Genomic DNA, 25,190 nt, shown 5'->3' with positions numbered 1-25,190 from the left:
GAGGATTCTTCTTAGTGACTTGACAACCTTTGCGGTTATGCCGGCCTAAAACGAATTTAGCTACTTATTAAATACCAAGGAGCCGAATAGTCTGTCATTGCCAGGAGGTTAGTTCATAGGAGGATTGAACCCAAGACGGAATTTGGTAAATTTTCCTTCCGTCCGTCCTTGGCAACCAAGGGATCGTCGCAGTAACTTTGTATTACGATACTGTGACGACTGTAGTGGTACGTATTTGATGATGATGATGATGATGATGACCCACCTCTGACCCCTACAAAGGATTGAGATGTTCGATGTATCTTGCGATAATTTGGTAAAGCTACAAATATTCAAACGAGTAGATGTTTGGGAGCTGAGCAAAGCATAGAGGCATGACGAGTTATTAGCCCGATCCACACCAATCTACCAAGCTCCGAACCCGGAGTCTACTGTACGCGCGCGTGTCTCAATTCATGTAGTCTCATTCTATTAATTTTTTGTATATTTATAGTTTTAAAACTTTGGTGCATTTAGAATGTAAATTAGTTTAAAAAAAAATTCATCGCATTTTAAAGGACAAAAGAAAAGAATGAAAAAAATCATCATCACCAAGAGTTGACAATTGACAATACATTTAGACTAATTTGTATGACTTAGTTCTAACAAAATCAGAGCACAATTTTCTAAACTCAGATAACGAACCAGCATTGATGATTTCCTGTGGCATTCTATTGTAATACTGGATACCTCTGTGAAACAAAAAATTTCTGGCTCCTGCAGTCATATAGTTTGGCACTCTTGGAGCATTAGCTCCCCGTGTGGGGTAATTGTGAATGTCTACTCCTCTCACAACTCTTTGCGCAAGATATGTAGGTAGACGTCTTTTTATTAGATTATCAATGAATATCATTGTCTGATACGTTACTCTCTGTTTTATGGACATCCATTGTAAGACCATTCGCATTGTAACAGAAGAGGTATAACAATCAAGGATAGCCCGCATTGCCTTATTCTGCAACCTTTGAAGTCGCGTGAACTGTGTTTCAGTCGCCAGAAACAAAATCGAGGCACAAAAATCTAGATGAGGTCCAATAAGTGATAAGTATAATTGTATCTTACCGCAACGATTTACATTCTTTCTCAGTCTGCAAATAACTCCAACCTTTTTGGCCTCCTTCTTTATAACGTTGTCAATATGGTCCGTAAATCATTTGATGATAGTAGCATGCGATTCCCAGGTACCGACACGCGATTCGAAGTAAATGGCCCGAGATTCAACTGTAACGCTAGAAACAGATCTGATCCTTGCAAGCACCATACGGCTTTGAGCAGCGACATTGCTTTTGATTCCGAATCGAGAAAGCGTGTGTTCAAATCTTAATTTTGATGAAAACTTTTTTCAGTTTTTTTATCTTTGTCTCTTTGTAAAATACTAGTTTTGTGCTACAATTAGTATTGTTGGAATGTAAGGGTTATGAAACGGTCATTTTGAATTGTTTGCGGTTGTTTTGTCAGTTGGGAATTAAAAGTTAAATGTATTTTCTGGCAGCACTGCCGATCGACAATTTGTGATTAAGTATGTGTGCGAATAAAGCGGCACTAGCGCATGAAACTCGATACGAGCCGGACGTGTTCTTTACTTTGTCTCCTTTGGCGATCGAAGACGACACAACAAAACACAACGTAGGGCGTAGAGGCGTCAAGGGGGAAAGGAACCAACAAACCATGTTCCAGAACGCAACATTGGTGCCGTGACCAGGATGGTCTAATATTTGCGGTTTGGTTTGACTGGTTAAAGTGAAGAACTTTGTGTGATTTCTTTTGGCAAAAATCGCGTAACGCGTGTGAAATCTGAAAGTTCCGTATCGAGCGTTGGTGGATTTCTGAATAAGAAAAAATCGCGAAAGCGTGAGAAATCATTGTGCTAGTGGGTGTTCTTTGCGTGTGTATGCATTTTGTGTCGCGTATTAGAAATGTCGGTTAGTGAAGATTTTGCCGGTTTCTCTGACGCGTCGGGTTCAAACAATACAATGCAATACACACAAGCAGAAGATCTGGATATGATTATCCTAAAGCGCGAGCGCGACCGAGTCGTGCAATCGTTGACAAGAATCGACACGTTTTTGGCGCAGTACAAAGAGAGTGATTTCCCAGAATTGACGCCTCGTCTCGATCTATTGAACGAGCGTTGGAGGGAGTTTAAGGCTTTGGCTCGAAATATTGGCGCAAAAGATTACAGTGAAGATAACGTGCTTTATGTTATGTCCATGTGCTTTATGGTGAGATCGAAGACAAAGTCATGCTGTTGAAAGGAAAATTATTGGGAAAGCTGCGGGCTGGAGCGGAGATACCGAGTGTGAAACAGGAGCGCGTGTGCGATGATTATAATAGTGTTCGTTTGCCTCAGTTGACGCTTCCTCGATTTTCCGGAAAATATGACGAATGGCTCCCGTATCACGACATGTTTGTTGTTACTGTTCATGAGAACGAGAAATTGTCGCAGGTTGAAAAGATGCTTTATTTGAAGGGTTCTCTGAAAGGTGAAGCGCTGAAGGTGGTGGATACCTTGCAAGCCTGCAATTCGAATTATGACGTAGCTTGGGATGCTTTGAAAAAGCGATATTCTAACGAATATATTTTGAAAAAGCGTCATGTTAACGCGATGCTACAATGGCCACGGATGAAAGTCATGAACACGGTGGGTATTCATGGGCTTATCGATTGTTTCGAAAGGAACTTACAAATTCTAAAGCAGTTAGGTGAAGTGACCGAACAGTGGGGATGTTTGATTATTCAGATAATCATTTCAAAGTTGGACGAAAGCACCCAACAAAAGTGGGAAAGGCACGTTGAAGAAAGTGAGCAAAAAACGGTGACGGATTTGTTAAACTTTTTGCGCACACAGACGCGCATAATGGACGCGTTTGCAGTGGATAGGCCAATGGCGGCGGGCAAATCTACAAGTGAACGTCGTGTTGCGTCTAATGTGGCTGCAGAAGCAAAGTGCGCAAAATGTGATGGATCGCACATGGTGGAAAATTGTGACTCGTTTCGGAGTTTAACGTTGCCGCGTCGTCGTGAAGTGGTTGAAGCTAAGAAGCTTTGCCTTAATTGTTTGAGGCAAGGGCATTTTCAAGCCAAGTGTTGGTCACGTGCGCGATGCAATATTTGCAATCGTAAACATCATTCCCTTCTACACGGTGAAAATGTAAGTGAAACGATCGGTCCGTCGGTTCGTGAAGAACTTCCATCTACCAGTGGCACGCAAAATGTGGTGGTGAACGCGTCATCGAACAGAGAGTGCACTTCTGTGTTATTATCAACGGCGATAGTGAGTGTGCGTGCGTGTGGTAACAAATGGTTGTCAGCAAGAGCATTGATCGATAGTGGGTCTCAGGTGAACCTGATGACAAAGGGCTTGGCTGCACGGCTTAAGTTACCGCAATACGAAAGTAAAACGGCATTATCGGGAGTTGGACATTCGAAAGTGGACATAACGACGTCGGTAACGACTGTCATACGTTCCAAAAGTTGTAACTATCAAGAACGTATGCAGTTTCTAGTGTTGCCGAGAATTTCTAGCTACAGGCCGGTAACTGGAAATCAAATTAGCAGGCAGAATCTCCCGATGAATTTTGTGCTCGCGGATCCTAATTTCGATAGTGATGCTGAAGTGGATTTATTGTTGGGCTCCGAATTTTACGCGACTTTTTTGAATCCGGACAACCGTGGTAAAATTAGGCTCGAGCTACCAGCGCTCCCAACATTTATTAGCACTGTTTTTGGATGGGTTGCAACTGGGAAAGTTCCGCTGGCTTCTGAAGGTAGCAATTATGTTACTTGTGGCACGTGTACTAGGTTGGATGATTTAATTGAGCGTTTTTGGATTATTGAAGAAATACGTGAGCCGCTTCAACATAGTCAGGAAGAAAGGGATTGCGAAGCACATTTTGTGCAAACTCATCAGCGGGATAGTGAAGGGAGATATATAGTGAAGCTGCCATTTAAGTGTGACTTACAGAACCAATTGGGACTGTCCAGTGCGATAGCGAGAAAACGGTTCTTGCAGTTAGAACGACGTTTCAATCGGGACCCATGGTTGAAACAAAAGTATACGGCGGTTATCAACGACTACATCGACAAAGGGATTTTAGTCAAAGTGGCTGCGAACCCTGATTCTGAGGAAGCGCATGGTCATTATTTCTTACCGCATCATCCGGTAATCAAGGCGTCCAGTACCAGTACAAAGGTACGACCTGTGTTTGATGGATCGGCCTCTACCGACGGTGGTAAGTCTCTTAATGATTTGTTAATGACTGGTCCTGTGATTCAGGAGAACTTGTTGGCGTTGTTGCTGAAATTTCGGATGAGGAGCGTGGCATTAGTGGCAGACATAAAACAGATGTATCTGCAAGTCAAGGTGCATCCCGATGACACTCGTTTTCAACGTGTATTATGGCGAGGCTCATCTGTTGAGTCCATCGAAGTCTACGAGTTGCAGCGGGTGACATTTGGACTTGCCCCGTCTTCCTTTCTGGCCATTCGAGTACTGCAGCAATTGGCAATTGATGAAGGGGAAAACTTTCCCTTGGCGAGACAGGCGTTGTTAGAGGACTTCTATGTCGATGACTACATTGGTGGTGCCTCTAGCGAAGAAGAAGCAGTTAGGTTGCAAGCTGAGCTGACGCTATTGTTGAGAAAGGGCGGATTTCATCTAACTAAATGGAATTCTAACAAACCAGATGTTTTATCTAGCGTTTCAGCGGAAGACAGAGCAACATCCAACGTTAAAATGTTTGAAGTTCCAGAGGAGCCAATAAAAACTCTAGGTATCGCGTGGCTACCAGAATCGGACCAACTGTACATAGACTCGAACATTCAGATGAACAACGAGAGCTGGTCCCGTAGAAAGGTTTACTCTTTGGTAGCACGTATATACGACCCTTTGGGGCTGGTGGCTCCTGTGACATCTTGGGCCAAGATAAATATGTAATCGTTGTGGTTGGCAACTGATGACTGGGATGAAGAAATACCGGCTGTCATGCAAGAACGATGGTATGCTTTTCAATCACAACTCGGGTTGCTGAAGGAGGTTAAGTTTTCGCGCCATGCTGTTGTGCATAATCCGGTTGCTGTTCAACTACATTGCTTTTCCGATGCATCTGAAGCGGCTTATGGGGCATGCGTGTATGTTAGAACGATTGGTAGCAGCGGGGAAGTGGTAGTTGAGTTGCTTGCTGCAAAGTCTCGTCCTGCGCCGTTGAAAAGAGTCAGTTTGGCCCGGTTAGAACTTTGTGGAGCATTACTGGCAGCAAGGTTGCAGAAAGTGGTACGCCAAGCGTTGAGAATTCCAGACGTGGAAACCTTTATGTGGACTGATGCGACAATCGTGTTGCATTGGATTCGAGCACCATCCCATTCTTGGGCTACGTACGTAGCGAATAGGGTATCCGAAATTCAGGAATTGACGCATGGCTACAAATGGATGCACGTGAAGGGCGTTGACAATCCTGCCGATATTGTATCGCGTGGAGCTATGCCGAACGAGCTGTTAGCATCGAAACTGAGGTTCCATGGTCCCGGGTGGTTACAACTATCAGAGGAAGAATGGAAGAAGAATGCCAGCGGTGTGTTGGCAATTCCCGAAGAGGAGTTATTGGAACGAAGGAAGAGCTCATTGGTGGCCGCAGTAAGTAGCGAGAGCGATGATTGGTGTGATAGGTTTTCCAACTATGACAAATTACTGCGGATCACTGCGTATTGTATGAGATTTATTCGTTGTTGCCAACGAAAGCTGGATCCTAAACACAAAGGTGTTTTGTTGGTGAGCGAGCTAGCAGAGGCGAAAATTCGACTGGTGAAAAGAGAACAACGGATATACTTTGCGGCTGAGATCAAGGAGTTGTCTGCTGGACAAACGGTACGTCCCAAATCATCACTGAAGACATTAGGAGCTTTTTTGGACGGTGATGGTTTGCTCCGAGTTGGTGGCCGCTTGCATCGCGCTAAAGCCATGCAAGTTTGTAGCAGATTTCCGTTGGCGCTACCCAAGAAGTCACGATTTACTAGGCTAATGGCAGAATATTATCATCGATTGGCACTTCATGGTGGGCCAACTGCAACATTGAGCGCACTCAGGAGAGAATTTTGGCCAATTCAAGGACGATCTTTGGTCAATAGTGTTTGCAGAGGCTGTCTGGTATGCTTCAGGATGAATCCCGTGTTAGTTCAACAACCACCAGGACAGCTACCTGCGTCGCGTGCTATGCCAGCTCGACCATTTTCGATCGTAGGGGTTGATTTCTGTGGACCCATTTACTTGAAGCCGGTGCATCGCCGAGCAGCAGCTGAAAAAGCATATATTTCAATCTTTGTGTGTTTTTCAGTAAAGGCTGTTCACATCGAGCTTGTGGAGTCTCTATCAACTCATGCATTTCTAGCGGCGTTTCGTCGGTTTGTCCCAGCGAGGTCTATTCCGACAACGGTCTCAACTTCCAAGGAGCGAGTAAGGTGATCGATGACTTCTACACGTTGATGAACAGCGATTCGGCGGTGGAGGATATATCGAGGTATGCTGTTGGCGCTGGCGTTAAGTGGCACTTCATCCCACCCCATGCACCGAACTTTGGCGGCCTTTGGGAATATTTTAGCGAACTACATAACGAACATCAACGCGGCAAGGCAGTAGTAGAGCTAAAGGTAGGACAAATGGTCCTGTTGAAAGAGGATGGGAAGACTCCTCACCATTGGCCAATGGGACGGATTGCTGAGGTATTTCCTGGCCCAGATGGCGTAGTGAGAGTCGTTAGTATCAGGACTAGGAACGGCTTGTATAAGAGGCCAGCGAATAGGATTAGTCTTCTTCCGTTTGAGAGAGTGAATTAGATATCATAAAGTCAGGCATTTTGTGAAGTAATGGAAAGAGGTAAATTTGGTAAATTTAGGTGGCCGCTATGTTGGAATGTAAGGGTTATGAAACGGTCATTTTGAATTGTTTGCGGTTGTTTTGTCAGTTGGGAATTAAAAGTTAAATGTATTTCCTGGCAGCACTGCCGATCGACAATTTGTGATTAAGTATGTGTGCGAATAAAGCGGCACTAGCGCATGAAACTCGATACGAGCCGGACGTGTTCTTTACTTTGTCTCCTTTGGCGATCAAGACGACACAACAAAACACAACGTAGGGCGTAGAGGCGTCAAGGGGGAAAGGAACCAACACACAAAGTTCCAGAACGCAACAAGTATAAATAAAATTATTAAGAAGCTAAATTAAAATGATACCTTCTTAAAAACCTTGATAATTTCACTATGTATACCCTTCATTATCAGGATGAGAGAAATATGTATCTCATTTTTCCTTTTCCGTGAAAGTTAATAATAAAATAAATCCAGCTTATCCTATTTAAAAAAACGCAACGTAGGGGATTTGCGCGATCAAAAACCTTTCAACGGGTTGGTATTTTAGAACTGATTAAAGCAGACCATCTTCAATAAAGTGTAATAGCTCAGAGCTTAATGCAAGAGAACATAACACGTAAATCGTGCTATCGAATCTCACACTCATCTGTGGGAATCACTACAACAGTGCATTGTTGAAGACGTTTTTAAGGCTTTCTTTTGGCAGTTGCAGATATAAATTGTAAATTTTAAACGAAATTTTTCATGGCAATATTTCAAAAGCATTTAATAACTGCTAAATGCACTGCTAATCGCCATCAACTTTCCGGCGATTACAAGGCGATTAAAAGGCATTTAACGGAAATTTGCGGGTAGGGTTAAAACGTGCTTAAGAATATGTTTACAGATTGATTAAAGCCAGTCATCTTATGTGTCTTATAAGTCTTAAAAGCGTCTTCAGAACGTTTAACGTTTGAAAACATTAAAGAATGTTGAGCATCTTCAATAGACATCTTAAGTGCCACAAATCCACTAAACGACCACTAAAATGGTTCTAAACGGCTCAAGCTCTCTACCTATACGCAGCGGTGGGTCAAGCCTCTCCGAGGCCCTAGGCGTTATGGTAGACGGGGCCCCTTCACCAAATCCATCGACGGGGGGGGGGGGGGGGGGGGGGGGGTTTGGTGTACGAATCATACACTGCAAATTTTATAAGTTTGCTGCAGTTACATTTTTTACTGAAAGCTATTGAGTAATACATGGTTTTCTCGTTTCACTGAATATCAGTTAAACAAATTACTGAAAATGCAGCTATTTATTCTGTCAAAACGACATTTCTGAGCTTCAAAAGAAAACATAATGCGATGCCCACTTGCTCGTGATGAACAAACATTTGATTTGGTAACCGCTTACACCCCGATAAATTTTAGGTGCGTATTCGGCTTGCGGGATTAACGTTTTGGTTGAGAAAAATCTTCACACCACTTTGCTGTTCTTGCTGAAATTTCATGATAACCGTGAGTGCATACCAAATCAACAAACTTGTTTCGACAAAATACAGTTTACATCTGTATAAATCTTTATGAAACAGAGATGAACAAGAGCAGCATGGACTGCCACCCGTGCATCAATAAAAACCCCAATTTCAATACTTTTTTTCGCCAATTTTTAATCGATATCAATTACTAAACAATCAGTAATATCAGAAAGGCTTTGTAGTATGTTCAAATTTTGGGTACTGTGGATACTGTTTCGAAGCGGACTTTCGACACTTGATCGTCTAGGCGATCATAAAAACCTTTAGGACGTTGGAGTTTAGAGGGATTACCTTGGGTAGGAGGACATAACTAAACTCCTTAAATGAGAAGTCGATAGATGATGGATGGGCTTAGTCCTATCCTGACAATCCGATCAAATCTGACCTGCCATGATCGGAGTTGGTTTTATCTATACTCAAAAGAAGTTAAAGGTCGGAAAGTTATCGTTTTCGCTAAGCTAGTTACATTTGTCTTTTATTGACAAGAACGATGGTTCTAACCGATATTTTCTTTCCTACTTTACAGTTTCCAGCTCGTGTTTCATAGTACGGACGATTTGATTTAAAATCGTCATCATGAGCATAACATGAAAACAATATTTTGCTTTTACGTTGGTGTTTACCTTTACAATGAATACTGAAGTACCGTCTTACTTCGAATTGCGGCCACTTCATATTCAATCGGTCAGAGCGATAACTTCTTGCACGCGGGAAAAACAATATTTTCATTCGAAAGTAACTGGAAATACCTTGTATTGCAGTATGTTTGTCTCAAGTAATCCACGGACCACAGGTTGGAGACCACTGCTTTAGATCAGCTGCTTTCTAAATGATCGAGCGGTGAGGGCCAGGAGAATGCATTTTTTTACACATATATTATTAAATTATTACAGTTAATACCCAAATAACTGGTTTATGATATTTAAAAATGCGATTGGTTATTGGTTTTCTTAAATTATTATATCATCCAAGCAAGTTTCAAATTCATTTTATTAAATAACTAAAATTGATTGTAAAGATTCTTCAATTAAGAGTCTGCAGCATACTGTGCAAAAGTCATAAAAAGTTCAAAACAATTAAGCAAAATCGCAATATCGCTTCTGAATGTACCCTTCCTTCCATGTTGCAAAATGTTTTCAGGATATATCTGAAGATGGTACAAAAACCTTAACAGCTGAAAAATTATCGAGACAATCGTACAATCGTTCAGTACTATTATGAGGCCACGGACAAGTAAGGCCAGGTCAGACCAATTGATAGTGCATTTCTTTAAAAAAAAGCTCCAAGAAAATCGTTGCATCCTTAAAAAGCAATAGTGTGTAACCATTGTTCTCGTAAAATCAACAGTCAGGGTTTTATGGAATTATTCGTTTCTATTTTCTAATTTCTCCTCAAATTTGACCATATTGATTGGTCCGACAATCCATGTTATGGTGATCAAATTTGGAATAGTTCAACGATATGAATTGTCATATTAAAATATGTTCAGTTAATTTGTAATGAATAGGATCTTCCTATCTTTCAAAATCGCGCAAATATTTTCTCGGGCCTGACTGCATATTGTGGCGGGCCGGACTTTGCCCACCGCTGCCGTCAAATTTTACGCGATCATTCATATCGATATTTCCTTTCCGCCAACCCTTCCAAATTTGACCCAAACCCTTCAACAGCTTGCTTTTCCACCATCACTTCGTCCAGTCCCCAAAAAATAGCAGGGGTACGAGTTCTTAGTTTTTGGGTGATAACATAGACACAGGCCAAATTAAAGAGCGCACACATCGACATCGGAATCGATTCTTGAATGAAACCTCAACAGATAAAAAGAGCGTGCTTGGTGTCAGCCAATTTTTCTTGTTAATTTCTCCGGTTACGAACCGTTGTGTTGAGATCGGTTTCGGAGCCTTTTAATGTCGTATGTGCAAGTAGTTTGCGTGAGGCATCTCTTGTAACGGATTTCGCTTTACCCAACTCGCGCGTAACGTTCAATGCATTGGGCCAACGATGATGAAATGATATTGTTTTGAGCTGTGGGCATGTATCGCAGCGTTCTACGCTTCCAAATAAGGTGCACGTGTTAAACAAAAATATTGCACATGTTAAAAAGGCAAATGTTTTCTGCTTCTGATAGTAAAATGCTTATGATAAATAAAATAAATATGCTTCTGATAGGTCTGGTAGTAATAGTAAATCTGATTGTAAACATAACCCCCGGGGGGGAAATGGAGATATATTGGGTTGACAACACCAAATAGAAGGGGCCCCTCAATCGACGGGATCATCAACGGGGCCCCAAATGGACGCGGCAATGGAGATTGTTCTTCGTATTATGGCTGTGTATGGCTGTATGTAGATGCATCTGTAACGGTTTTTGGTCTTGTTGTATTCGCAAAACTTGAAATAGTCGATGAAAACCATATATAAATGAACATGTTCCATAGGTTCCTTGAGTATTTTTATACCCTTCCCCCCTTTCTTCTAACTGAAACCTTTCCCATTTCCACTTCTCTTCGGTCCACAAACTTGATGTGATCGATTAGGGCCAAGAATGAAAATTTTAGTTTTTGCATTAAAAGAAACACACAATCCACTATCCCAGGCCAGGAATGTGAATACCAATTTTCGCGTGAAAACAACTGTCTATTTCGGCACACATCTGCAAAACAAGTATAGGGGCCTCCAGAGACAAGCACAGACACGTTTCATCCAAGCTAAATTGAAAAGCGCGCACATCGATATCGATGGAATCGTTTCTCGAATGAAACCTCTACCCACTGGAGCACCGTTGCTTGCTTGATTAGAATCGATACAAAGTCGAACATCCACAATGACGGGGGCCCCCTAGATCGCCGGGGCCCCTGGCGGCCGCCCAGTCCGCCCACCGTTTAACGCGCCACTGAGTGTAAGTGCAATAGTAAACCATCCAAAAACTAATGATCTAATTTTTCTGTTTGGAGATTTTAATTTTTCGTCAGTAACATGATCACCATCACAACAAACAATCTTCATCATTCTCGCACTATGTGGCAAATTCATCATCCTCGGTCAGATCCCGGTTTTTGGATGAAATTAACGCTAGCGATCTTTATCAAATAAGCGGTATCAAAAACTCACTTAACCGGCAGCTCGACTTAGTATTCGCAAATTTTATTCGATTTGCGCCCCTGTCCAACACCACTAGTCTCTCCTGACCTGTACCATCCAGCCATCGATTTAACGGTTCGAATTCAAAGCACAATGCCTAATTCTACACTGACTCTGTCAAGTAGAGCTAGGATGAATTTTTATAAAACCAATTTTACTCGGCTTGATGAACTCATTATCAATTTTAATAGCCAGTTCAGTATTAGCAAGTTTAATTCTGTTGATGAAGCTTTATCGATATTTATACGCTTTCTTTTATCCTCGTTTGACTCGTGTGTGCCAATCATCACACCAAAAAGCGGCCCTACTTGGTCTGACCGCCACCTAAAAAAACTTAAAAGAGCTACGGCAGCTGCATTAAAAAAATATACGAAGAACCGATCACCTGTTAACAAATGCATACTAAATGAAAAAACTTGCTTGTACCGTGGTTACAATAGAATACGCTACGGTGGCTACTTGTCTGGGTTGGAGAAGAATTTCATTAAAAGGCCCAAAGCTCCCTGGAATTTTTATAAGAAACACAATAATACGAATGTGACACCTAAGTCGATTTGCCACAATGACCGAGCTGGTTCAACTGCCTCAGATATTTGTGACATATTTGCGTGTAGATTTGAGGAGGCATACACAATCTCAACTACTGATGAGAATTTTACCAACAACGCTTTAATTAATACTCCTAATTATGTAATCGCCCTTAATTTAATTAATACATCGCAAGAAGCTGTACTAAATGTGCTCAAAGCAGTTAAGCCCAAAGCTAGTTCTGGCCCAGATGGTATTCCTCCATCATACTCAGCCGATGCTGTGAGTCCATTGCGACGATCTTCACCAAAAAAATTAATTTCTCAATGCAACTAGGGAAATTCCCTCTATTTGGAAGAGCTAATGGTTCCCCATATTTAAAAAAAGGTTACATGGAACAAGCAGCCAACTATAGAGGCATAACATCACTCAGTACTGGAACCAAAGTTTTTGAGAAAGTGATACAAACAAGTTTACTCACGGCTTTTTATCACTATATTAGCCCTCAACGTCGCCGGTCTCGTAGTACAGTCGTCAACTCGTACGACTTAACAACATGCCCGTCATGGGTTCCATCCCCAAATAGACCCCGCCGCCATACGTAGGACTGACTATCCTGCTATGGGGGGGAATCAATTAGTCACTGAAAGCCAAGCCCACAAGTGGGTATATGCAGGCCTTGACCGATATCGGTTGTTGAGCCAAAGAAGAAGAAGAAGATTAGCCCTCAACAACACGGTTTCGTTCCAAAGCGGTCGACGATTACTAACCTTGTTGACTTTACATAACAATGTCTCCGTAACATGGATAGCAGGATGCAAAAAGATGCATTTTATATGGATTTAAAGGCTGCTTTTGATAGCATCGATCACAACATCTTTGTAGCCAAGATGAATAAGTTGGAACTTTGACGAAATTTAATATGCTGGTTAGAATAGTATCTTGTCAGTCGATCGTATGCTGTATCTTTCCAAAGGTTCCATTCAAGGCCTTTTATTGCATCATCTGTGTTGGATATATTACAAAGCGGGGCACTCAGGTGCGCTCTCCGCGAGAGCAATCTCTCGTCGGCTGACGAGCACGAGTGCCCACCGTCCCAGTACCGATGGAGATCGATCTCTCGGTACCGATCGACATGAGAGGGAACATAGGGAGAAGTCCAGAAAGAGAACTTAGAAAAGGGGGCATTCGGATCCGCGACACATTGCCAGCGCCTACACGTATGGTCCAAAACATACAAAATCATAAAAAAGTCTGCGCCTTTGCGTACTGGCGGCTACCCGACCTTTACCAAGCCAACCCGAATAGTTGTGTTCGATAAACACGTATGCGTATCAGGTAGCTGAAGTTGTACTGCTTACCTGCCGTATTCCGCTGTGATACCGAGCGAGACGCATAGACAACGCGTATAGAGGACATGTGTAGCCGTGAGGAAACTTTTCTGTGTTTCTTTTGCCTTGCCCTTGCCCTTAGATCCTGATGGCTGAAGCATGCATACCTTTCGGGTACGTTTGTGGTATAAGCCCTGTCCCTCTCATGTTAATGGTGAAGATAGAATCGTATGCAATCGGCACTGCATTCGGGTGTGGGCAGGCCTGTGGACGGCGTCTGTACGCAGACATTTGGAGCAACAGCTCGCTATCCTCCCGCGTATCAAATTTGATTTTTTCGTTTGATTCGACGACGTTTTTTGGCGACATTCATTTGACTTTCATTTTGGAGTGCACTGGATCGCATTCTCCTTTGTGACATTTTTTCTTTTAAATTCGTGTACTCCAGCAAGAAACCCTGATTTTCTTACTGGCAAAGTGAAAATATTTCATTGTTCAGTCACTTACGATCGGTAAAGGCACCAGGTAGTTTTGGATTCACAAGATGAATGTCAATTAACATTCAAACTACATTTTTTACAGTTGTGTCATCGCAAAGACATTGACGGTAACTACAGAAATGAATGTCGTTCTTCAACAGTCGTTTCATGGCAACAGTGAATGTGATGTACGAAACATGATTTTGACTAGTAGCCTACTGCGAATGTAAAAAAAATGTCAACAGTTTACAACACAGAGTCAGAATTCAATAGTTGAACGCTCGATAGTTGGCTGACAGTTCAATTAAAAGGCATGCGTGTGTACCCGCCATGCAATTGACAGCGATTTGCGAGGGCACGCGAGGGCTCGCACGCCATACAAGTTCACCGCCCCAGAGCCCTCGCATTAAAGAGCTTGCGAGCCTTGGTAGTTTTTTCACACCTAGTTTTAGCAGTTATTATTATAACACCTCGAGAGCAGGTATAACAGTGCGATTTGTAGAATACTAAACACATGAATTTTGACATTTTAGTTTTCAAAATTCCACAAAAATTTAAATAGTGATCTTTTCGCCAAATACTACCGCACAAAATATAATTCTTGGATAAAAATCAACGATTTTTTAAAATACCATAAGATTTCGAGCACATGAAATCTTTCGCAACCCTCGCATTGTTTGACGGGATAACACCCGCCATGCAATTGACAACGATTTGCGAGGGCGCGCGAGGGCTCGCACGCCATACAAGTTCACAGCACCAGAGCCCTCGCATTAAAGAGCTTGCGAGCCTAGGCAGTTTTTTCGCCCCTAGTTTTAGCAGTTATAATTATAGCACCCCGAGAGCAGGTATAACAGTGCGATTTGTAGTATACTAAACACCTGAATTTTGACATTTTAGTTTTCAAAAATCCACAAAAATTGAAATAGTGATCTTTTTGCCAAATACTACCGCACAAAAAATAATCCTTGAAAAAAATCAACGATTTTTTAAAATACCATAAGATTTCGAGCACATGAAATCTTTCGCAACCCTCGCAATGTTTGACGGGCAGTGCGATTTGTAGAATACTAAACACATGAATTTTGACATTTTAGTTTTCAAAAATCCACAAAAATTTAAATAGTGATCTTTTCGCCAAATACTACCGCACAAAATATAATTCTTGGATAAAAATCAACGATTTTTTAAAATACCATAAGATTTCGAGCACATGAAATCTTTCGCAACCCTCGCATTGTTTGACGGGTATGGAAAACCCGGGTTTTGAAAAATTCACAAAAATTTCATGGCCTGCCGAGAAAAATTTCATAATTTTTTTGTATAGAAAAACGTGCTAACTAAAAGCACATATTCCATAGTTGACAGGGCATCGAAATTCAACCAATGAGTTCAGACTGTATATTGACTATGAATGAACTATTGAATATGTGCTTTTTATTTTTTTGCCCGCGAATAACTTTGACAGTTATTTGAATGAAGCACAAACGGATTATAGATTATAAGATAAGAAAAATGGGTGTAGTGATGTTTATCTACTGTGAAAGAAGGTTTCAATATTCAGACTTAGTATTTCGATTAAGCCGGACTCCCCATATTTTCATCCATTTTCTGACTTTGAGGCATTTTTGGAATGTTCGGAAACCATGTATCGGAACACCACTTTCTTCACTTCATTGATGAGGACACTCTCTTTAGCTATGGTTCTGCAAAAATCAGGCCGATATCTTTAAATATCTCGAAACTCCAAGCACTTTAAAATAACGTGAATTGTATGGCAGACGAAGGCGCGAGACCGCAAGCGGTTTCGAACACTCCTGAGGCAGGCCAAGACCGCAAAGCGGTTGTAGCGCCGGATAACAGTGTAAAAACCGTGAATTGTATGAGGTCTACTGTAAGTTGGTAGCCTCGTAAGTTGTACTCGTAGGTAGACTGTAAGTTGGTGTGGTAGGTTTAAAATACCGTCCAGGTAGTCTCAAAGTTAGCAGATATGTGGAGCATTGAATATAATTATTAGATTTTCAAGTTAGGGTGACCGCCACTGAAGTTAAGTATAAGTAAATGTCATGCTTTGCTTATTAAAATTTTATTTATATGCCCTCTAATTTTTACAAAATAAAAGATGTATGGTGGAAAATTTGTCATGAATAGTTTTATTGGAGGCTACGAGAAAATGTAGAAAAGATTCTAGGTTGAAGAATGCGAGCGCCTACACGCGTAGTCCAAAACAGCCGAAGTCATACAAAATCATGAAAAAGTCTGCGCCCTTTTGTTCCGGCATCCTCGTAAAGTTTACCGAGCCGAACCGAATAGTTGTGTTCGATAAACATGTGTGCGTATCAGGTAGCAGCATTTGTACTGCTTACCTGCCGTATGCCGCTGTGATACCGAGCGAGACGCATAGACAACGCGTCTAGAGGACATGTGTAGCCGTGAGGAAACTTTTCTGTGTCTCTTTTGCCTTGTCTTTGCCCTTAGATCCTGATGGGTGAAGCATGCATATCTTTCGAGTACGTTCGTGGTATAAGCCCTGTCCCTCTCATGTTAATGGTAAAGATAGAATCGTATGCCATCGGCACTGCATTCGGGCGTGGGCAGGCCCGTGGACGCTGTCTGTTCGCACGCAATAAGTCCATACTCTGTTTTCCGGGTCAGATTCTAATGTGAACGGCATTATTCAACAATCGCGAGAGGTTCTTTTAACAGCCCAGATGCGACAAATTACGACGGCTGTTGAAAAACCAATGGCAAGTTTTGAATAATGGTGTATAGATTGAAAACTGAGTCAGAAAACTGTGTAATGACCAGTGTTGTTAATTGTCGACATTTTTTTATGATATTCGCAGTAAGCGGGTGTCAAAATCATTTTTTGATCATGATATTCATGGTTACCAAGACACGACTTTCCAAAAGCGACAATCATTTGTTCATTAACAATCAATGCTTTGGCGATGACATGATTGCAAAAAATGTAGAATGAATGACATTTTTCAGTGAGAATCCAGAACTGCTTAATCGTGCGTTTACCGATACTAAGCCATTAGACCACTTGATATTTTCACTCAGTGAACCAGGAAAATGGTATTCTCTTACAGGAGTATAGAAATTCACGCGAAAACACGAAAAAAGGACCCATTTTCGATGAAGATCTAGTTCACTTGAGGTACGGCAAAATCAAAAAGTCAAATGATTGTAGCAGAAAAAATATCATCGTGTCAAATGATATTTTTGTCCGTGATTGTCGAATGAATGCGTGGATCTAGAATGCGATGCTTCAAAAAGTATCATTTTGTAAAATTTTATGTCGACGACTATCACCGTTCGCAACACTGGTAATGACTATCACCGATCGAAAGCACTCCTCGTTCAACTGCGGCCCGCGACCCAAAACGAGTTTGACGAAAAAAGGACCCATTTTCGATGAAGATCTAGTTCACTTGAGGTACGGCAAAATCAAAAAGTCAAATGATTGTAGCAGAAAAAATATCATCGTGTCAAATGATATTTTTGTCCGTGATTGTCGAATGAATGCGAGGATCTAGAATGCGATGCTTCAAAAAGTATCATTTTGTAAAATTTTATGTCGACGACTATCACCGTTCGCAACACTGGTAATGACTATCACCGATCGAAAGCACTCCTCGTTCAACTGCGGCCCGCGACCCAAAACGAGTTTGACATAACCATTTTAAACAAAGAATTTCACCCCAGGACAGATGTGGGACAACGGGTGCTTAGGTAGAAAAGGTGCTCCAACTAAAATTTTAGAATAACAATACATTTACATTTACATTTACGTACGAAAATACGTTAAACACTAGCGCCATCTCTATAATGATTCGCTTACTACACTGACACAGAGAAGAAACTGCTAAACCCCCTTTTTGTTTTTCTTCGCAAATTCCAATGCGTATTGTTTTATGTACTTCTCACATCTTTTGCATTGATTTGAAAACTTATAAAATGATTTTCCTGTGTGTTTTGTCCAATTATTCTCACAAAATCTTGCCTCACACTTCCTTCGCCATTTGTATTTAGAAAAGTTGTTTACATCGAAGCAGCAATGAACAGAGCTTACTTTGACAGAAGTGTTCGCCTCACTGGTAAATGACAGTACTTTCGTGTGGGACACTTTTGTAACGCCAGTGTCACGTCGGTTTGTCGGTGATAACACATCAAACATAATTACAATAAAGTAAAATGTAACTAATCGTGTAATATACATTCGTTTTATTTCAGCATAACTTAACAGAATGGTTTGATCAACACAAAGATAAATATCACTAAAATAAAGGAAAATTATTATTTTTCATTTGAGAACCAGTTTTTGCATGATATTTGTTCAAAGGGTAAAATTTAGGAATAAAAAAAAATCATTAGTGCGAACGTTTTTTGCGTTTTCGTGCGAACGAAACTAGTGGGCTTTGCTTTCAGTGAGTTTTTTATTTACTCATAGCAGGATAGTGTTGGTAGAGTACCCGCCATGCAATTGACAACGATTTGCGAGGGCGCGCGAGGGCTCGCACGCCATACAAGTTCACAGCACCAGAGCCCTCGCATTAAAGAGCTTGCGAGCCTAGGCAGTTTTTTCGCCCCTAGTTTTAGCAGTTATAATTATAGCACCCCGAGAGCAGGTATAACAGTGCGATTTGTAGTATACTAAACACCTGAATTTTGACATTTTAGTTTTCAAAAATCCACAAAAATTGAAATAGTGATCTTTTTGCCAAATACTACCGCACAAAAAATAATCCTTGAAAAAAATCAACGATTTTTTAAAATACCATAAGATTTCGAGCACATGAAATCTTTCGCAACCCTCGCAATGTTTGACGGGTATAGTTCTTCGTAATGTTTGTTGTTTCTCCAGCCAATGACGTACGTGCCCGCCATGCAATTGACAGCGATTTGCGAGGGCGCGCGAGGGCTCGCACGCCATACAAGTTCACCGCCCCAGAGCCCTCGCATTAAAGAGCTTGCGAGCCTTGGTAGTTTTTTCACACCTAGGTTTAGCAGTTATTATTATAACACCTCGAGAGCAGGTATAACAGTGCGATTTGTAGAATACTAAACACATGAATTTTGACATTTTAGTTTTCAAAAATCCACAAAAATTTAAATAGTGATCTTTTCGCCAAATACTACCGCACAAAATATAATTCTTGGATAAAAATCAACGATTTTTTAAAATACCATAAGATTTCGAGCACATGAAATCTTTCGCAACCCTCGCATTGTTTGACGGGTCCATACGGGAAAGGCCAACTGCTTACGGAAAAGCCAGCTTTAAACGGGAAATGCCCCTGGCTATGGCGGTCAATGGAAAGATTTTTCTCGCGGTCCAGCAGCTGAACCTGTTAAGCACATAACCGACTAAAATCGGCAATATAGGCTTGGCTTTCAATGACTTATTGATTCCCCCCATAGCAGATAGCAGATAGTCTGTCATACGTATGGCGGCACGGTCCATTCGAGGCTTGAACCCATGAGGGGCAGGTTGTTAATATAAAAATTATATGTGATTTTAACGAATAAAGAGTTTAATTTTATGTGGAGGGAAAATGCACGAATGACCTATTTACAGACAGATCCGCCAAACATTCTGGGGTCGCGTTCTTCAGTAATTTTAAAAAGTGAAATCCCACACTATTCTTCTGTAGACTTGGAGAACCATCGGTCAGAGGTTTCAAAAGGTTTCGACAGTTGTATTTTCCATCAGGATACGCCGTGTGTGAACGCGTCTAGTAGGTAACTCTCTACGGAACGATTGTTTGATGGCGAATCTTTACCCCTCCACCGTCAAAAAAAGATTCACGAACCGTTTTGCATTTCCATGACATGATTCTTCTGTGGATTCGAAAATAGCGATTTTATTAACGAATACACATTAACACTTTTTAACCGTATGGAAATCATTAAAAACCTTCAAAAGAGTGGACTCCTATGCGCAGGGATGCCAAAAATAAGTTTAACAAAATATAGTAAGTGTTCGCTATCTGGGTGCTTTTATACTGAAATGTTTTTTAACTGGATTTTCGCTAGTTTCCAGTCCTAAATGTTCTAACGGTTGTATATTGTGCATTTCTTACAAATAAGAACCCGATATTTAACGAATCAATATGTTAAATTACAATAATTGTATCCTGATAAGATTCGTGGTGCGTGAACGCAAAAATATTGGTGAATCTATTTTGACATTTGTTTCTGGTGCAAGGGAAAAGATTCGCGAAGAAAGATATGCCGAGTCTGAACGTACCTAATCACTTGTTTCTGGTTTTTTTTGACACTTGTTGCTGGTGGAAGGGGAAAGATTGGCAAAGAAATATATGCCGTGTCTAAACGTACTTAACGCGTTATTTTTGTTTATTAGTTGTTTAAGATTTTTCCTGTTTACGATCTGCATTTTTTTCAGATTTCCACTGATGAATAAAGTTGAAGCGTATTCTTAAATTAAAACTAATTACATTTAATTGTAATAACCCAAACGACGATCAAATATAGCAATCAATTCAACATATCAATTTCAGTCGGTAGGTTATTTTGAGTTGATCTCATGGTACAACTTAACAACATAACAGTCATGGGATCACACCCCGTATGAATCTAGCCTCTCAAACGTACGGGTCTCAAACAGTCACATTTAGGCTATTAGCTATCATACATCAGGCTATTAGAGGCTAAGCCAGACAACCAATAAAACATATATGTACGTTGATAGTGATGTTGCCCCAAATAAGAAGAAGAAGAATTTCGGTTATAGATGGCCATTAACTGAACGTCTGGTAAGGAAGGATAAGGAGGGGGCTATCTATTGAGCCAGATTTCTTAAAGCTGAGCTCATGTGATATTACTAGATCTAATCTTGGATAAAAAACCGATGAAATTAATGATTGGTATGATCAACTACCAGGATCCTTCTTTTTCTTTTATTTCGTGCAACGTCCTAAGCGGGCATGCCTGCCTATACAGATTCAAGACTCATTGAGTACCAGGATAGTCAGTCATTACTACGAAAGGTCCAAAGAAAGTCTGAACCCATGACGGGCATGTCATTAAGTCGGACGAGTAGACGATTATACTAAAAAATCGTTCAGGGAAATTGAACGGGTCATTTAAAACTGACAGGTATTACGAAGAATGGTCATAAGGCGAAAATTTAGGATACGCAGGCCAGCGCCCTTCTTTAATATTAGATGGGATTGATTTCTATCCGGTACATCACCCAGTATCAAGAACTGACTATCCAGTTTTTCTTCTTCTATATAAACGTAATGACCTACGCGGTGATGTAAGCCTGTACAGGGTTTTCATTTGAAATGTGTACTGCATATTGTGCATATAAGTCATTTTGCTATGTGTGCTGCACATTTTGTCGCTTACGAAATTTACTTTAACTCCCAGTACATGCTTGGACTGGTCCAATGTTAATTTTAACCCGTCCAAGTTTAATGTTGATAGCCCTATCGAGGTGCTGGTTTGCTTTTTGTTTTCTTCATTATTCTACACATTTTGACACATTTCATGCACAAACACAGAAAGGGGAATATTTGAGCTTTAAAATTATGTGCCGTTTGACCCTTAACTCGTTTTATATACTAAGTAATTAGCATTTGAAAATGCACTCCAACGCGATTAATAGGAATTATCGCACAAATAAAACCGACGTCGGTTTTTAGCGAAACTGCTAAGAACGCATCTGGTGGAGAACTGACCGACAGAAAAAAATCATTAACTTTCGCATCAGGGCCTACTAGGGGTCAGTTACATTTTTAACTGATCCTAGTACATCATGGCAATCATGTAAAATTGAAAAGTGGATGGCCTGGGACTGGATTTGAAGAAATTCAATAAAATCGTGCCTAATGTCCGAAAAAAATATTATTATCTTGCTTTAAGATTTAACTAGTTTTCTTTTTTAGGGTGTTTAATCTAAGTATATGGGAAACTTAGTCTGTCCTGTTCCAGATTACTCTAGTTTATAGGAACTACTGGATAGACCTATGTAATTTAATTAGCTCAACTGTTGCTCAGATTGGACATTAACGTTCTATAGGACGGATGTCCGATCTTAACTTGGAAGAGCAAAAATTAACATTGCACCAGTCCATGTATGTACTGGGCGTCAAAGTAAATTTCGTAGGCGACAAAATATGCAGCACACATTGTAAAATGACGTGTATAGCCCTGTATAGGCCTTCGGGACTTATTAGTACCACCATCCGCATTCAGATAGTCAATCCTTGCTAGGAGGGGGACGGTCCATACGAGAATTGAACCGATGAACCCATGACGGGCATGCTACATAAAGTCGTACAAGTTCAAGTACTCCAGGACCGATTCCAGTTATTTGATGCTAAATGTAAACAAAGTCATAGAACAAACACGAAATTCTGTACAAAAAAACAAGAAAGATCAGGACTGTCAACATGTATGTCAACAGTGAACCGAGAATAAAAGTCAAAGAAATAATATCATAACAGTTCAAAAATCCAATTTTTTGGTAAAGTATATAAAATAAGGTGATATAGAAAATCTGCTGCGATAAAATGAAGGCTGCAAGCGGATATGAGATTTTGAAAATGGTTAATGTTTTAAGAAGTGTTCATAAACATGCCGTAATCATTAAAAATATTCCCTATTCCTTAAATGTAGATGTTTTAAAGTAGTAAACATAAAATTAGTTAAAAATTCATATATTTAACACATAAGTTTCAACATGGTTCAAACGTTTCACATTCTGCTAAAAAATGAACATAAAATAAAGCCTGCACACTTACATGATTTCTGTATTTAACCAATGCTAGTTTTTTTTAAACATTTGTGAATGTGTTCATTTTAGCTATCTCCCACTACTTGTTTTTTTAAAACACCATCGGTTTCTTGTTTTCAAACAAAATGATGAAATTTTATTTTAAAAAGGATACCCGTAAAACAAAATGCTTACTACGAAATAATTTTGATTTAAATATTTTGTCTAAATGTAATATTTTTGTTTAAACATAACTACAATATTCGCTTTGCTGATCAAAATACAATAGTGATATACTTTAAATCATTAGTGCCGATTATCTGATTCAAACGGAAAACTATCAAACAAAACCGCGCTACACGAACTGAAACAAAATCGGTATTATCCAAGATTGTTAGAGACTTCTTTCGTTGACTCGAGACATTGCTGCCAAATTGATCTGAAATGGCTTTGTTTGTTAAAACAAACTGCAATGCGAAACGCAAGAAGTATCGTACCAATTTATAATTATTTATAAGTGTGGCCTATCATTGTTCTTTAAATGTTTTTGGCATTGTTATGCAAAATAGCGCTTTTGTTATGTTTCTCTAATGTATGTGCATTTTGTTATTCCCACCCTTTTTAAGTAAATAACTACAAAAAATCCCTTATGAATGTAATTACATGAAATACGTGTGGTTTAAAAATATGTATTTAGATGTTAAACCGTAAAACAAAATGATTTCCGTAGCTTTAACCTGGCGGAAAGCTGTTGGACAAAAAACGGTCTCCGTTTGAGTCAGGTAATGCAAATAACCTTCATTCAGTTCGATATATCAAATCAGAGAAAAATCAAGTGCTCTAACACGGATCATAATAGAAAATGAGCATTTTTGATACTTTTTCTCAAGCAGTTGAGTCACATAATCGGCACTATTGTCTCTTAACAATACTTGAAGAATTAGCCTTTTTAAATTTCGTTATCTAATTATTGCAATTTTCCACAAAAGTTAACCAATTCGAAACCGATGGTAGAATAATTTCATGAGCTAGTTTGTGCAGATGCAGATGTGCATGTGACATAAAAAACGAACATATAAGGAAGTATAATTACAATAAACTATAAGGACAAAACAAAATTACAACTGTGTACCAACAAATTATAACATAACAACTTCATCATTGTTATTTCATCTGTGAACATGTGTTCGTGACTTATACATTGTGTTAAATATTTTCAGACGTTTAGAATGTTTAGTTCTGACGTTAAATAAGCATATAGTTCGTAGGTGTACCATGTTCTTTTGTATCGTTTTTTCGACAATTAATTAATTACGTAGATTCTTATATGCGTCATTCACATCATCCAAAAATTTAAACTTAATTCATACAATTTCTTGCTTGGAACAAGTTTCCGACGATTATTTGCAGCTTATCTTAAGATTATTTCGCTAATTATGTTTTCTGTTTCACAGGGGTAACATCATGATGTACCCAAAACCCTATAGTAAAATGTTAGATGTGAGTTAGCTCAGTTTACACGTCTTACTGTTATGCTTATTTAAAATCTCAATCTATACGAGGACACCTTTACCTACCTCTTTGCTAAAGGTAACCTGTGGAAGATGAAGCTTCCGTTTAGCGATTTCAATTGAAGTATTGGAACACGCGGTAGATGATCGTGCTACACCGAATGGAGACGGGGATGCAAACGGTTCACCGTCATCTGCCTGTACATGAGCACTACTAGATGATACGTTGAAAGAAGTGATGTTCCCTGTGCTGTTAATCATGCCTCCATGGTTCGATATGGATGTTTGCCCAGATGAGATATTACGTACACCATTAGTGCGATTTGAAAGCTGTGGGCCACTTGCTGACTGTGGACGTCGAAAAATCTCCAAAAGCAGCGTATTTCCTTGCGTCCGGATTAAGTTTAGCACATCTTGTTCAGGCATTGTTACTACATTGTGCTTATCAACAAAAACCACATAATCACCCGGCAAAATTCCAGCCCTGTCTGCTGACAATCCTGTTTCTATCTTCTCCACTCGAGGAGGATGGGTCCATACTATAGAAAAGCCGAAGCCTCTATCGCCCATTCGCGTCAATCGCTTGGTAATTGTAAACGGCGTTCGTCCTGAGGGATTGGTTGTACCTGCTGTTGGTTTGCTTGGCCCACACGTACTGATCGAGCTGCGCCGAGGCGTAGTCGGTACCTGCTGACCAACAATGGCATTATTTGATGTTGCATCAGGAGATGGATCAAGTTCCAGAAAACGTAAAAACAGATTCTCATCTGCATCGCGCTGGTGGATTGCTTTTTTACTCAGACTGATTTCTTCACCATTATGACCGTTGTTTCCTAAAATTGCACCTGTGGGCAAAGATACCGTTGTAGAAGTGTTTATGCTCGTTGCCTTTGCACTGCTGTTATCCTCATTATTGATTAGTTCCTCCATGCTAGATTCAGAGTTTTCGCACATTGTTTCTAATATTGGCGTTGTGGGGTTCGTCAAACAAGATTGCGGCTGCAAGCGATATGCTCCATTAATGTCCTAGCGTAT

The 25,190-nt window shown here is 40.3% G+C and overlaps 1 protein-coding gene across 12 annotated transcripts in view; it reads right to left on the bottom strand.

Annotated features, from left to right (window-relative positions):
- Window positions 1-25,190, bottom strand: part of LOC3289835 (uncharacterized) — a 115,849-nt gene that overhangs the window by 47,345 nt on the left and 43,314 nt on the right. For 10 of the 12 annotated variants that reach the window (XR_009765495.1, XM_061651055.1, XM_061651057.1 and 7 more), the window contains exon 5: window positions 24,222-25,181. Coding sequence is in view for 11 of the 12 variants with exons in the window: in XM_061651055.1 (XP_061507039.1) it covers window positions 24,222-25,181 (960 nt within the window). In the remaining variant the exon portion in view is untranslated. Of the gene's footprint in view, window positions 1-20,807; window positions 25,182-25,190 lie in introns of those variants that run through there. The other 2 variants (XM_061651056.1, XM_061651058.1) reach the window with 2 other exon arrangements.

Source organism: Anopheles gambiae, chromosome 2 (assembly GCF_943734735.2).
Source record: "Anopheles gambiae chromosome 2, idAnoGambNW_F1_1, whole genome shotgun sequence".
Taxonomy (NCBI): domain Eukaryota; kingdom Metazoa; phylum Arthropoda; class Insecta; order Diptera; family Culicidae; genus Anopheles; species Anopheles gambiae.
Note: the sequence above shows the minus strand (reverse complement) of the source record. Positions and strands in the feature narration are given on the sequence as shown.